General features: G+C 42.3%; 1 protein-coding gene across 5 annotated transcripts in view; it reads right to left on the bottom strand.

The window, feature by feature from the left end:
* IL1R1 (interleukin 1 receptor type 1) overlaps positions 1-15481 on the bottom strand; it is a 129141-nt gene that overhangs the window by 18422 nt on the left and 95238 nt on the right. For 4 of the 5 annotated variants that reach the window (XM_042931882.1, XM_042931883.1, XM_042931884.1 and 1 more), the window contains 2 exons: positions 11441-11577; positions 7777-7840 (listed from right to left, as the gene is read on the bottom strand). In XM_042931882.1, the coding sequence (XP_042787816.1) occupies positions 7777-7834 (58 nt within the window). In that variant the 5' untranslated portion in view covers positions 7835-7840; positions 11441-11577. Of the gene's footprint in view, positions 1-7776; positions 7841-11440; positions 11578-11701; positions 12091-15481 lie in introns of those variants that run through there. The other variant, XM_042931886.1, reaches the window with a different exon arrangement.

Genomic DNA, 15481 nt, shown 5'->3' on the forward strand with positions numbered 1-15481 from the left:
CACAGGCAAAGCCCAGTGTTCTCTCTGAATGGAGAAAATAGAGCTGGAAATCCGGGTAAACCATAAGTTTGCAGGACAGAATACCAAAGGGATTATAACTGTATAGATAGATAGAGCTTTGGAGATAAGTCTCCCTTAAGCTTTCAGCTGAGTACCAATTAGCATAAGCACATTAGAAGTGCCAAGGCCAGAGTGAAAACTGTCAAAAGGATTAGAGTGAATATCCACTGGAGCACACACTGGCTAGTAACATTTGATGTTTTCAACAGGCAGAATGAAAAGCCTCCTTAATCTTGGGGCATCAGGTAAAGTACCCAGATGATTCCGACCCACCAGATGGGACATATTAGGCCCCATACAAAACCTCGTACTGATCATGACTAATAAAGCTTAAAATCAAAACTTGAAAAGACCAACTACTTCAAGTCATAACCTTGTGGCCGAACAGTTCAAGAACATTTTTAACAATACAAAAATATCCAGCACCCAAAATGGTAAAATTTACAATGACCAGCATTCAATCAAAAATTATCAGGTGTGCAAAGAAGTGGGACAATACAATCAATAATAAGAAGAAAATAATCAGTCAATCAAAACTGACCCAGAATTGACACAGATGATAGAATGGATTGAAAAATTAAAATAGTTATTACTACTCAGTTCCATTTGTCCAAGATACTAGATCAAGCATGTTGAGTGGAGACACGAAAGAGATGTTGTAATGAAATTTAAATAAAATTTCTAGTAATGAAAACCACAATGTTGACTTAAAAAAAACACTGGATATGATTAATGGCAGATTTGACAATACAGAAAAAAAGATTAGTGAACCTAAAGGCACAGCATTAGAAACTATCCAGAATTAAACACAGAAAGAAAAATAACAGAAATTTTACAAAATAAAATTAGTTAGCTGCAGGACAACTTCAATACATGTAATATAAATTCCTGAAGAAAAAGGAGAAGAGAGGTGGGTGAAACATAAAAAGTACTTGAAGAAATACAGGCTTTCAAGATTTTATTAAAATAATGTACACACAGATCCCAAAATCACAATAAACCCTAAGGAAAAAAAAAACCATGACAAAAACTACACAAAACACAAAAATGATGCAGCCTTCTTGTCAAAAACAATACAAACCAGAAAAGAGTAAAATAACGATAAGTACTGAAAGAAAAAATTACCAACCTAGAATTCATGATCTAGTAAAAATATCTTTCAAAAACAGGAGCAAAATAAACACTTTTTTTTCAAATTTATAAAAGCTGTAAAAATTCACCACCAGTACATCTATGCTAAAAAAAAAAAAAATATGTAAGGAAGTTCTTCATAAAGAAGGAAAATAGTATCAGATGAAAAATGAATCTATATAAAGGAATAAATTCTCAGAAATGTTTCTTACATGGGTAGTTATAAAATAATTTTTATTATTTAAATATCTTTAAAGATAACTGAATGTTTAAAGCAAAAATTTTTTAAAAAGCATTGTGAGATTTATAACACGTAAAGAAGTAAAATATATGGGAACAATAAGGCAAAGTTCAATAAAGGAGAAGCGGATGTATATTGTTCTAAATTTTTTATACTATAATTGAAATAGTATAGTATCACTTAAAAGTGGATAGCAGTAAGTTAAAGATGGATACCATAATCCTGAGAGCAGTTATTTTAAAAACAAACAAGTTATTAGTATAAGCCAGACATAGGAGATAAATATGAATTATGAAAATTCTCAATCCAAAAGGCAGCAAAAAAGTGAAACAAAAATGAAAAGAATTTATAGGACAAAGAGAAAATAAAATATGATGCTAAATTAAACCCAAATGTATTAACAATCATATTAAAATATTTTAATGGTCTAAATACCTCAACCAAAAGGCAAAGATAGTTAGACTGAATAAAGAAAGAAGGACCCAACTATATGCTGCCTATTATACACACACTCTCACACATACACACACTTAAGTATAAAGACACAAATACATTAAAAGTAAAAAAGAGAAAATATCTACCATAATACTAATCAAAGGAAAGTATGAATGATTATTATATTATCCAATTTTACAGTAAAGAACATTACCAGGATAAAAATGGCCACTTCATTACAATAAAGGAGTCATTTATCAAGAGGTACACAGTAATCCTAAATGTTTATTCACCTACTAACAGTGCTTCAAAATACATAAAGCAAAACGTGATAGAACTTCAAGGAGAAATAAAGAAACTCACAATTACAGTCAAAGATTTCAACACCGTACTCACAATAATTGATAGAACAAGTAAAACAGCCATATAATGATAATGATATAAAAGATGTGAGCACTGTCAATGAATTTGGCATAATCAATTTTTTTAACTTGTTTTTAATGTTTATTTTTGAGAGAGAGACTGACAGAGCATGAGTCAGGGAAGAACAAAGAGAGAGAGGGAGACATAGAATCCGAAGCGGGCTTCAGGCTCCAAGCGGTCAGCACAAAACCCGACGCGGGGCTTGAACTCACAAGCTGTGATATAACGACCTGAGTTGAATTCTGATGCTTAACCAACTGAGCCACTTAGGCACCCCTGGTGCAATCAATATTTCTAGATAATTCTACCCAACAGAGCAGAAGACACATTTTTTTGAGTGCACACAAAAAATTTTATCATATTCTTGTTCATAATCTAATATTCAATAAATTCAAAAGGATTCAAATTAGACAAAGTATGTTCCCTGGTGACAACGGGACTAAACTAGAAATCAATAATAGAAAGAAATCTAGAAATTCCCCATATATTTGAAGGATGTAAACCCCTTCTAGATAATCCATGAGTTAAAAAGAAAGAAAAAGGGAAATTAGAAAGTAATTTAACCTGAATAAGGAAAACAAAACATATCAAAACTTGTGGCATGCACTGGCAGCAGTACCTAGAGGAAAGAAGACAGCACTAAATGTCTACAGAAGAAAAAAGATGTCAGATTACTAACTTCAGTTTCCACTTAAGAAACTAGAAAAAATATATATACCCAAAAGATCTGAGAGAAAAACTGATGAAATAAAAAACAGAAAAATAATAAAGTCAAAGATACCAAAAACTAGTTCTTTCAGAAAATCCATCAAATTGATATATGTCTAGCCACTGATCAGGAAAAAAGAGGGTGACACCTCTTATTACAAATATTTTAAAGAGATAATAAGAAAATCTTATGAACAATTTTATACCAGTAAATTTAAGAATTTGAATAAAATGAGCAAATTCCTTGACTATAAACTTCTCAGAAGAAAAAGATAACCCGAAGAGACTTGTAAATACTAAATAAAGTAAATCTGTACTCGAAAAACTTCCAAAGAGAAAACTTCAGGCCCACATGGCTTCACTAGGAGAAATAACACCAATTTTATATAGTCTTCCAGAAAATTGAAGAGTCAATAACACTTCCTGGTTTACTTTGAGCTCGGCAGTATTCAAATGTCAAAAACAAAGACACGACCAAAAAAGAAGCCCACAAGCCACTCCTCATCGTGAACATAGATGTAAACGGTTTTTAAAATATTTTAGCAAACTGAATCCTACAATAATATCAAAAAAGGATAATGCATTATAATGTACATAACATCAAAGGAATACAAAGTCAGATCCACCTCTTTTAAAAACTCTATGAAATTCCATATTTGAACACCTTTTAAAAGAAAAATTATATGATCATCTCAACAGTGCAGAAAAAGCACTTGACAAAATCCAACATCCGTTCCTGATAAAGACTCTCAGCAAACTAGAAATGGAGGGGAACTTTCTGAACCTGATAAAAGACAGGTATGAAAAACCTACAGCTAATCATATAGTAAGATTAGGAACAAAGCAAGGATGTCCACTGTAACCACTTCAATATTATCCTGGAAGATCCAATTAGTACATTAAGGCAACAAAAAGAAATAAATGGCATCCAGATTGAAGGGGAAAGAAAAATGTCTTTATTTGCAGACAATATGACCATCTGTGTAGACTATGCTATGAAATCTACATAAGACCTGGAAGGATTAATAAATTGTAGGATATGAATATGCAAAATTAAACGTGTTTGTATACACAAGCAAAAAATAAATGAAAACTGAATTTTTAAAATATCACTTTTAATAGCGTCAAAAGATATGACTAAAGAATAAATCTGACAAAAGATGCTTCAGACCTATCCAATGAAAATTACAAAATGTTGCTTAAATAAAGTTCTAAATAAATGAAGAAATGTATAATCTGTTCATGGGTCAGAAGAATCAATTTTGTCAAGATGTCACTTCCCTCCAAATCGATTTATATTCAATTCCATTTCATTCCAAATATGAGCAGGATTTTTTTTGTAAAAATTGGCAAGCTGATTCTAAAATTCATACAGAATGAGTCAACAGTTTTGATTTTTTAAAAATGTTTTAAGAAGTTACACTGCTTTATTTCAGCATTTATTATAAAGCCACAGGAATTAAGACAGTGCAGTATTGGTATACAGATAAAGAGGTCACTGGAATAGAAGTCTCAGAAATAAGACTGGAAATTTTTTTCCATCAAAGGCTTCCAATAATCAAAACATTTATTTAAGGGCGCCTGGGTGGTTCAGTTAGCTAAGCATCCTGATTCTTGCTTGATCTCGGCTCAGATCATGATCTCAGGGTCATAGGATCAAGTTCTGCTTTAGACTCCAAGCTGAGTGTGGAGCCAGCTTAAGATTCTCTCTCTCTCTCTCTCTCTCTCTCTCTGCCTTTCCCCCACTCCCTCTCTCTCTCTTAAAAAAAATACAAAAACAAAAAAAAAAAAAACAAACACATTTATTTAATAACAAACCAGCTAAATCTCAGTGGAACAGAACAGTTTGTGTCTTTGTAACTTAAAATACTGTCATCCCCTTTTCCCAGCTCCACTCTAGCCTTGAAAACAGAAGCCTGGAAAACACAACAGCTGTGAAAAACAGCAGGCTTTCAAGAGGAGACCAGGTTTGGAGCTCCTCAGAAAGCCCTATTCTTAGAGCACTGCCATGAATTTACCTGACTGGAAGCTCCTTGGAAAAGTCACAGAGTGGTGTTGTACCAAAAAATAAATAATCCAATTAAAAAATGGGCAGAAGACATGAACAGATATTTTTCCAAAGAAGACATACAGATGGTCAACAGATACATGAAAAAAATGCTCAACGTCATTCATCATCAGGGAAATGTAAATCAAAACTACAATGAGATGTCACCTCACACCTGTCAGGGTGGCTAAACTCAACAACACAAGAAACAACAGGTGTTGATGAGGATGTGGAGACAAAGGAACCCTCTTGCACTGTTGGTGGGAATGCAAACTGGTGCAGCCACTCTGGAAAACAGTATGGAGGTTCCTCAAAAAGTTAAAAATAGAACTACCCTAAGATATAGGAATTGCACTACTAGGTATTTACCCAAAGAATACAAAAATACGAATTCAAAGGAATATGGGCACCCCAACAGTGCAGAGCCTGCTTGGGATTCTCTCCCTCTCTCTCTGACCCTTCCCTGCTCACACTCTCTGCCTCTCAAAGTAAATAACTAAACATTAGGGGAAAAAAACATAAAATTGAGATAAAAGTGGACAGGGGCGCCTGGGTGGCTCAGTCAGTTAAGCGTCCGCCTTCAGCTCAGGTCACGATCTCGCGGTCCGTGAGTTTGAGCCCCGCGTCGGGCTCTGGGCTGATGGCTCAGAGCCTGGAGCCTGCTTCCGATTCTGTGTCTCCCTCTCTCTCTGCCCCTCCCCCGTTCATGCTCTGTCTCTCTCTGTCTCAAAAATAAATAAACGTTAAAAAAATTAAAAAAAAAAGAGAGAGATAAAAGTGGACAGGTTAGCATGGTACCCTGTGAGGACTTCTAAATATTTAGCTACTAGGAATGGCGGTAGCAAAAACAGTGTATGATAAAAAGAGTAAACTTTAAGAAGGTCTCAGCTAGACACCCTGTTCTGTTTATCTGGGATCTGCCCCACCACTCTACTGACATTGTTCTGATCTATAAGTTTTAAGCTGACACATCAAATAAACAACTCTAAGATATCATCTTACTTAACTTATTTAAGTATCTGCATTTGACACATATGATCCACTCATCCTTGAAACGCTTTCTTCACTTGGATCTCAGGACACTTGTCTGCTTCTCTTCTACATTTCAGGTCTGTCTTTCACTGAGTCTCTGATGAGTAGAAATTTGACCACCAACCTTGGAGATCTACAGTGTTGAGTCCTTGAAGGTCTTATCTTTTCCAACCACATTCAGGTGACCCCATCTCGTCTCATGGTTCTAGTACCAGCTGCTTTCTGAGGTCTCCAATTTTATATCCAGCCCAGAACTCTCCCCTGGGCTCCGGACTGCTTAGTCAACATCACTATTTCCACACGGAATGGAGCTAAACTTAACACGTGTGGTCTGAACATGGATCTTCCCCTGCCCCGTCAAGGGCAACTCCACCTTGCACTTGGCTCAGGCCAAAACCCTTAGAGTCAGCCGTGATTCTCTTTCTCTCATACCCACATCCAATTTATCTTAAAATCCTGTTGGCTCTATCATCAAAATATACCCAAATTTTGAGTACTTCTCACTTCTCCTTGCCACCCTTGAACACGCTCCCATCAATCCTTGCCTAGATCACTGCAACAGCTCTTAAATGGTCTGTTTCTGCCTTTGCCTCCCCACGATCTATTCACCATGTAAGAACCGGAATGATCCTGTTAAAATAGAAGTCAGATCATCTCTCTGGTTTTGAACACAGAACCCTGCAGTTTTCTATCTCACACAGAGTATAAGCCAAGATCCTTAGAAAGGTCTATGGGTTCTACACAAACAACCCTCCACCATCCTCCCCCAACCACCATTATCCACATGACCTCGGCCTTTATCACATCCCTCACCTTTCACTCTGCTCCAACCACACTGGTATTTTAGTTCCTAGAACATGCAAGTACTCCTGGCCTCAGGGCCTTGGCACATGCTGTCTGAAATGTTTCTCCACTCCCAACCTGATATCTATATAGCTCCTGCCTCCCCCCACTTCAGGTTTGACTCAAAGGTCAACTTCTCAGTGAGGCCTTTTCTGGCCACACTATCAAAATCTTTAACCTTCTGCCCACCCCAGTCTCCAAACTTTATCCAAACTTTATATATCCTTTTCCTGATTTTTTTCTATGTATGCTTCTTAGCATATGACATAATATATACTTACTTATCTAATGCATTGTATCTCTTCCCTAGTGGAATGCAAACCCCATGCAGGCAGATATTTCTATTGGGGTTATTCACTGTGTCCCCAGCACCTAGAGCCTAGCACACAGTAAGGGCTAAATGCATTTGCAGTATGGTAAGAAGAGGAAAAAAGGAAAAAAAAATGAAGAAATCGAGAAAACAAAGAACTGTCTTATGATGGTTTTCAGTTCAGTTGTGGGTTCATAGTGAATTTTGATACTTCTTGTGAATGAGAGCCAGGATTTCCCTTATCACACTCTTCAATCAGCAACAAAGTCGGAGAAGGCTTGGCCCTGACATTGGAGACCTGGACTTTAGCTCCTGCTCTGACACTAGCTACGTGAGCTTGGGCTTGTAAGCTCACTGTGCCCTAGTCTACCGTTCCATAAGTGAGAGAATGAGGAAGGAACATCCAGCAGTACGGTTTTGCGACCAGGAGGTCACAGATTCAATAGAACAGGAGAGAAAAAAATGACTCCATCACAGAAGGTACTTCATGAATTCTAAATAACAGAGTTTCTCAGCAAACAGGAACACAAGGAAATGCTTACTTACCGGCTTCCAGAGAAGAAATCAGTACAGCTATGAAACAAAGCCTGAGTAACACTTTCATATTCTCCTGGAAAAGACAGAAATCGAAGAAAAACCAAAATAAAAATGTTACTATTCCAGAAAAATCTCTAAAACCACACACGCTAACTCCCACCTGCCTCCACCCTCCTCCCCAAGTCACACTGATGGGTTAGTGCCCTGCATCGATGTGATCATGCTTCTGGACAGAAGTGGGGACAAATTCAAACAACTTAAGGTTAAGAAAGCATCCATCATCTGTCCCAACATTCATTTCCCACCTTGTTTCCCATTCAAATTTCCCCCCAAGCTAATCTATGCTATATCCAAAGTGACTAGGCCCTAAACCAGCTTGCTTCTACTTGTGTGGATTTGTTCCCCACCCAGAATGTACCCTATTGCTAGGACCCACTTACAAAAGTCTTCCCATACTCCCAGGTCCAGCTGAAAGGCCACACCCTCATTCTATAAGGTAAGATACTAAATCGTTGGTACCAAATGGTATACTTAGTAGAGATGCCCCAAAGAAGACTTTAAAAAAATAGCAACAACATGTATAGAAAATATTGGTTTTCGCTTCTCTGAAGCTATTTAAAATTTCTACAGTGAGCATGTATTTGTCTTGTCACAAAGGAAAAACAAAACAAAACAAAACAAAACAAAAAAAGACTCCACAGGCCCTGGGTGATTTAGAAGACCACACCAACATAGCATCGGCCTCAACAGGTATCTGTCAGCCATAGGGTTACATGTGGGATGCAACCACATCAGGTACTTGATTGATACTGGAAAGAAAATGTGCCCACTGCCTCATCAATAAAACAATGTCACTAAAATCATATCAATTGGATGTAAAAAGAAAAAAAAACAATTTTTCCTACTCTTCTAAACTTCTCAAACCCCAATGAAGTTAATTTTCAGGATAGCCTCATTTTCCTTCTGAATGTTCCTTGTGGGTGCTCCTGAACAGGGCATACAGTAAGTTCTAGTCTCACACCTCCAGTGAACTTCTGCACAAATTGAGGGCCTGTGAATACCTCAGACTCAGTAGGCCTCCACCCAAACTCATCTTCTCCCCACCTCAATGACAGGCACAGCACTGCCCTGCACAGGCCACACATACTCCCACCCAACAAGAGATCTAGGCCAATGACCTTGAATCTACCACCGCCCCCCCCAGAGCTGCTCTCTTAACCACCCTAACCATTATCAAGTGGCCCCGTTCACTCACACCCACTGCCGATGCCTCTAGCTCAGGCGATCACCAGCTCCTGCCTGGATCAATTATGGCAACAGACTTCTCATCGGTCTCTTTGCCTGTGGACATACCACTTCCCCCTCATCCAGAGAGCCCACAGACCCACAGTTACCAAATGATCTTTTCAAAATACCTCCACTGGCCCCCCAGTGCACACAACAAAGTCCAAACTTCTTAGTAAGTACATACAGGTTCTTTGTGCCAAGGCTCTGACTTTCTTTTTCAAACTCAATGCCCCGCCTCCTTGTCCCCCACCGTGGTCCACGGCCTGTTCTTCACCTCAGAGACTTTGCCTTCCCTAGTCCCTCCTCCCTTCACCTGGCTACCTCCCTCATCTATCAGGTCTCAACGCCATCACCATCATCCCCGACAGACCCCCAGGCCGGCTGGGCCTTCCTCCTCTGTGCTCATGCAGGTCATAGCCCCCACCCGGCACATCTTACTGTGGTTATCCCAGGACAGGAAGCATCATGAGGGCAGGCACCATGACAGGCCCCTCACTGCCCCCACAGAATGCCACTACACTTGGAGCTCAAGCCCTTAATAAATTTGCATGGAAAAATGAAAAAATTAACAAAAGAAATAGCTCCCCCCTCTAACCCAATTTCAGGGGCAATGTCCAGAGTAAACCATGCAATTTCACATTTTAACAACACCTGTCTGTTAATTTTTACAGGAGATGAAATCTGTCTATATTATCTGAGGCTACAAGTTAATTGCAAGCACAAAACATATTGTAACTAAGACATCACTAATTCAGACACTAATGACGTGCAATCATTTAAATATTATCTGAAAAATGTTCTATTTAAGAAGTGGTATTAAAACCCATAAAAAATGTCACAAGGTGCTTTTTCATAAATGCTGAGAGAAAAAAAAGAAAGACTTTCTCAGTATGATAGATGCTCCCATTTATAGTCTCCCCACTTTACCCCCAGCATGAAGACTATGATCCTTAAGCCTGGTTCAAGCCTTGAAACCTACCTCAGAGCAGTAAGACTGCATTCCTTAAATATCCTGTAATTCTGACATTTCATTCACGTAAACTGGCCTTCTCCCAAGTTAGCCGAGGTTAATCGCGCTATTATCATTATATATTGCCTTTAAACTATATTCAGATTATCAGCAGCCTGGCTTATTAGCTCTTTCTGTAGCTCTGTGGAAGTGTTTTAAGTCTCCCTGATAGAGAGGCAGAAAAATAAAGGTTTACATGATTTCCCAATGACCAGGTCCAGGCCAATCAACTACTCACGTTACTTTCTCTGAAACAATATAAAGGCACTATGAACCAACTGAACAGTGCCAGCTATTACTTCATGCAGTTACAAGATCTGACTTGTGTGATTATGGAACAGGGAAGAAAAGGAAGATGCCCAGGTGAATTTTATGTATAGACTGTATCTCAGGATCTAATTCCAAATTACTCGTAGGGTTGTAAGGGTTGTAGAGAATTATTTGGAGAGAGCTACATGATGACGCAGGGGTGTCCACCCCCAGGGCCCTAACTCAGCCTGGAGGAGGGCTCTTGGATGAGGTGTTACCTGAACCTCAGGAGGTGGTGGGGAGCCCATGGAAGAGATCAGCCCCATCCTGTTTCAGAGTATAAACCAAAGGTGGGAAGTTGAGAGGCAAAGCTGGGGAGGCCCAAAGTGCCCAGAACACGGAGTCTCGCTGTGGAGATGACTGCAATTTGTAGGTGGCAAAAAAGAAAATCACTTAAGCCACAGGGTGGTGTGCGATCAGATTTTCATGTTTTATAGAAATCTTGGCACCCATGTGGAATACAAAGCAGAGATAAGAGGGTTGGCGGGGAGAGCAGGCTGCTGTGAAAGGGAGTCCAGACAAGAGGGCATGGGGCCATGAGTCAGCGGCAGTGATGGGGTGTATCTGAGACCCAGTCAGAGGCAAGCGAGAAGAAGGGTGACAGAGGGGGTCTGGAATGCACCAGCCCCTGTTGATTCAGGTGGAGACCAGCAAGGCGCAGGCCAGAAAAGGGGGACAGGCTCCAGAACCCACAGACAACCCGAGGAGATGCCCAAAGGGTGTCACTCACAGCACGACTGGGCCTGGGTCTCCTGTGGCTAGCTAGCAGTGTGGCCTCCAACAGAGACCGAGAACCCCAGTGTCAGCTGAAAGCTGAGTGACATGGACACAAGGCCTGGAATGTGCCAGAACTGGAGAGCATACAGAGCACTGGGAGCCATCATCACACAGGTCGTAATCGTAGTGACAGGTAAGTGACCTGGTCACTGGGAAAGTGACTGAGCGGTGACCCTCAGAGGGGCCACAGACCCCTTCAGAAATCAGATAAAACCATGGAGCTGACCCAAAGGAAAATGTCCGGACAGCTGTCCAATATTCGGTATACAATGAGAGATATGCCAGGATCACCTGAAGCTGAGGCTGAAGACTGCAGCTGTCTGTGAGAAAAGGCCGGTGAGCCCCTCGCCTCTCGAGAGGTGTGAACTGGTGTGTGAGGTGCTCCTGCTTCTCAGGATGGAGTCAGCATCTTTAAGGGGCGAGTCTACCTGGGGAAGGAAGCACACACACCAGTGTAAGCTCGACTGAGGAAGCTTAGTCACCGACCGACCACTGCACAGATCTCAAGAGGTGTCCAAAAAACCCTCAACAAGCTGGAAAAATGTGCCATACGTTTAAAGAGCAAGATGTCCCACGGTCCTCTGAGACGACGGTTTCAGAAGATCGAATCGGGGGCGTGAGAGATGCCAAGAGGTGAACAACCACCATCCCTTCTGGGAAAAAAAAAAAACACATACAACCTGGCTCTTTGCCAGCCTCAGGGATGCAGAAAAATGGAGCCACCTGTGGGGATCTCACCGCTTTCTGCACTTGGAGAAGAAAGCTCAGAGAAAGACCCAGATGCCAGGAAGAAATGAACAGGTCCCTTGTAAGAACAGGCACACTGGGAGTCCTTCCTTACATCAAGTGTATTGATACACCTGCATTCCAAATTACAGAATTTGAAACAACTTCCAAAAAGCTGAGCTGTTATGTCCTATAGACATTCCACAATCCTTTCCCTGGTTTTACGGTTTACTTTCAATATGTTGGAGTCTGACATTTTCTTCAGGTCTGATTCATTTCCTTAGGCCTTGGAAATGCTGGTAAGACTGAGGCATAAGGCCTTTTAATGTCCAATCAATAAAATAGCCAATGCAACACCAAACACGTTGCTTAGGTTAAATAGACTAACTACTGCCTGATTATTCACGTTAGATTTGTGAGAAGATACAGCATAACATGAAGGGGTCAGAGGCACAGTGGCTTGTCCACATGAATCACACAGAACACAAAATCAAAGACTCCCTGATCTTCCTGCCCCCTGTCCTAAGCACAGTGCCCTCTCGGTCTCCAGGAGTATGGCCCAGAAATGAGTGCAGCGGGGGGCAATTACCTGGGGAATGTCAGAGAAATTAATAGAGGCGGGGGGGGGGGCAGGGGGCGGGGAGAGGATGGGCAAGAGGAATGAATCTACTTGGAAAGTCCAGGAAATCTTTTGCAGAATTGACTTCCCACCTCCCCTAAACCACTTCACTTTCCCTCTTCCTCTTTGCCCCAGAAAGTTGTTTAAAAGAACTTTTATATTCTGTCTCCACTTCCCATCCTCTGCTGTTTGGGTTATAGGGTCTTCTCCTTGCCCATCTGCAAGCACGCTGCCTTCCGCTTCCACCACGCCTCTCCAGTGCTTCTCAGGGCTGTCACTTCGTTCTACTGTTCCCAGTCCACCTGCTTCTTCTGTGATGTCCAACCAGCTCTGAGCCGATTCTGATCTCAGGCCTTTCCCAGGGGCCCTGTAGAGGCCCCTGCCCTCAATGGCCAGGACCACAAGTCACATAGGGCACAGGGCACCGCATGCCTCAGACCTCTGGCTCTGGGACCCAGGGCTTGGGCAGCAGTGGTGGCTTGCCCCAGTTGCTGGCCTTCCCTACCTGGGCCGGGAGGCTCCTGTGAGGGGGGGCCCATCCTACTCACCCTGCATGTGGTAAGAGCTCAGGAAGGAAGGGAGGGAGGGAGGGAGAGAGGAAGGGATTCACCCACCATCTTCACATTAGACTACACGAAATCTGGCCTTGAAGCAAGGGGGAGAAAGGATAGAATATAGGTACTCAGTGTGAGTCAGAGAAGAGAAATGCAAGGGAACCACCCTGGACAAGGAAGACTACCACTTCAGGGGTTACACAAAGGACGCACAGCCAGGAAGCCACGCAGGACGCTGGGGGACAGCAGACGGAGCAGGACCAGACACTGGGAGCGATTCCTGCCAGAAGGGATACTGGCCAAGTCACCCTCCCTTGTTCAGAGGCAACTGAGCAAAGCCTGCAGTGATTTTTGAAATTGGTTTATAAGTAAAATTCAAAATATTTTTAGAAAGTATTGACAATAAAAACCGTCATGTATTTATTCCACTGTGTTATTTTTCAGATGCATTTTTCACATAAAAAAAAATGACTAAGGAAGGGGAAAGGATTAATGCTCCCAATAAATTAACAAGCCCTAACACAATGCTCCCGTCCTGCCCGCAGGTGCCGTGATGTCTGTGTTCCATAGGAAATTTCCCACCCTGCCTACCCTCCTCTCCATGGCAGCTTCCAGCTGGTGTGCAGAGACCCAGCCGTGCACTGAGGTGCTGATGCCCAACCAGGGTAGTCAGCCAGGGCCTGGCATGACAGGAGGCCTCGGCTGGTCAGCCCCCTGCCCCCAGCAACCTGGTCTATTCACTGCAGTGCCCTGGGGTGCGAAAACGGGAAACACAGCTTTCTATGACAATTACATGAAATGTATAGTTCCCCTTGCATTTTGGTGATTATAACATATCTGGAAACTGGAAACTGGTACATCACACCACGATTATGTGTCATATGAAAAATATGTATGAAGCTACTTGTTTACTGACAATAAAATGGAGGGACTCCTGGGTGGCTTGGTAGGCTGAGCATCTGACTCTTGATTTTGTCTCAGGTCAGGATCCCAGGGTCAGGGGATCGAGCCTTGCATGGGGCTCCGAGCTGAGTGTGGAACCTGCTTAAGATTCTCTCTCTCCTCCTCCTCTGCCCTTCTCCCCTGCTTGCACATGTGTACTGTCTCTCTCTCCCTCTAAAATTTAAAAAAAAAAAAAGATAAAATGGAAATGTGAATTTGAGGCATAAAGCAATGTCCTACCAGACCTAGAAGGACAAACTTCAACGTGAACTAAATTACAAAAGCAGAGATCAAGTACAAGAATTAACAATGAACATACAGGCCCCCAGCAGAAGCGTCCCACTTCACCACACAGTGCTGTCCTGTCAGTCTGCAAGGAACTCCATATCCAGCACTGACACAGGAAGGGTGACAGCTGGGGGACAGAGTGACTGTCACCAGAACCCAAGTGGTTTCCACGAGGCCCAGGGCCCCAGTGCAGAGGGAAGGGGCATTTATTCCTACTTTGTGGCCACACTGCATCTATTAACGCCTTCTTGTTCTGGAAGAATTTCCCACAACCTCGAGGAATTTCCTTCCTATTGTTGAGGAATCCCCCCATATTGTGAACCTGGCTTTCCAGGACAGAAGCCAGGCACAGGACAGAGGTGGCATGCACCAGACATCATGAAGAGGCAGGTGCTGTGTGGGCCCACTTCTGGGAGAGGGGCAGCGGAGGCACCAGGCTCTGAGAGCAGCGTCTGAGCCCAGGCTGTATTGCCCCGCAAAGGACCTGTGGGGAGCAGACCCTGGGATGGTTCACGCTCTCCCTGCCTACGTTAACCTCCGAGATGGATTCCCTGATTGCCCCCAGCTCGGTCACATATCATGAGGGGCCCTGCACGTGCACACAGGTAGACATTCCAATCCACATATCCAAGTTCACTCCCGCCATACAGCCTTGGCCACTCAGCAGACCAAGGAGGCATACCGGCAGCAGAGTCCATAGGGGAACGACTTAAGAAAGAGACCTGTTATACTCTGTCCAGGCTGTCTGGACAAGGCATTTAGGGGGGCCCGGGTACCTGGGTCATGGCCATGCTGCCGTTCCATTACATGTTCCAAGTAGGCACATCCTTTTGGTTCTACAGACTCCTGGCCATGCTAAGGCACACAGCTGGTTGAGAAGCAGAGCAGAACCCTCCAAAGTACAGGACCTCGGAGGGACCACTTTTGCCTGCCTCTAAGGGAAGTTCCGCAGCAGCCAAGCCTCCACAGAAACCCAGGAAGAGAGAGAAGACAGCAGCAGATGCCCCCTCCTTCCTCCAGGGACCTGAAGAGCCCCACATCTGAAATTTAAGTGGAAATCCTAACGGTACTTTCACATTTCCACCTCATACCAGCTCACTATTCACAATGAGTGCCTTACAAATACATATGCAGCATCATCTAATAAAACTTCTCATCCCAAACATTATTCAACGTGTGTATATATGTATATTTGACCTAAGA

Source organism: Panthera leo, chromosome A3 (assembly GCF_018350215.1).
Source record: "Panthera leo isolate Ple1 chromosome A3, P.leo_Ple1_pat1.1, whole genome shotgun sequence".
In the NCBI taxonomy this organism is placed as follows: domain Eukaryota; kingdom Metazoa; phylum Chordata; class Mammalia; order Carnivora; family Felidae; genus Panthera; species Panthera leo.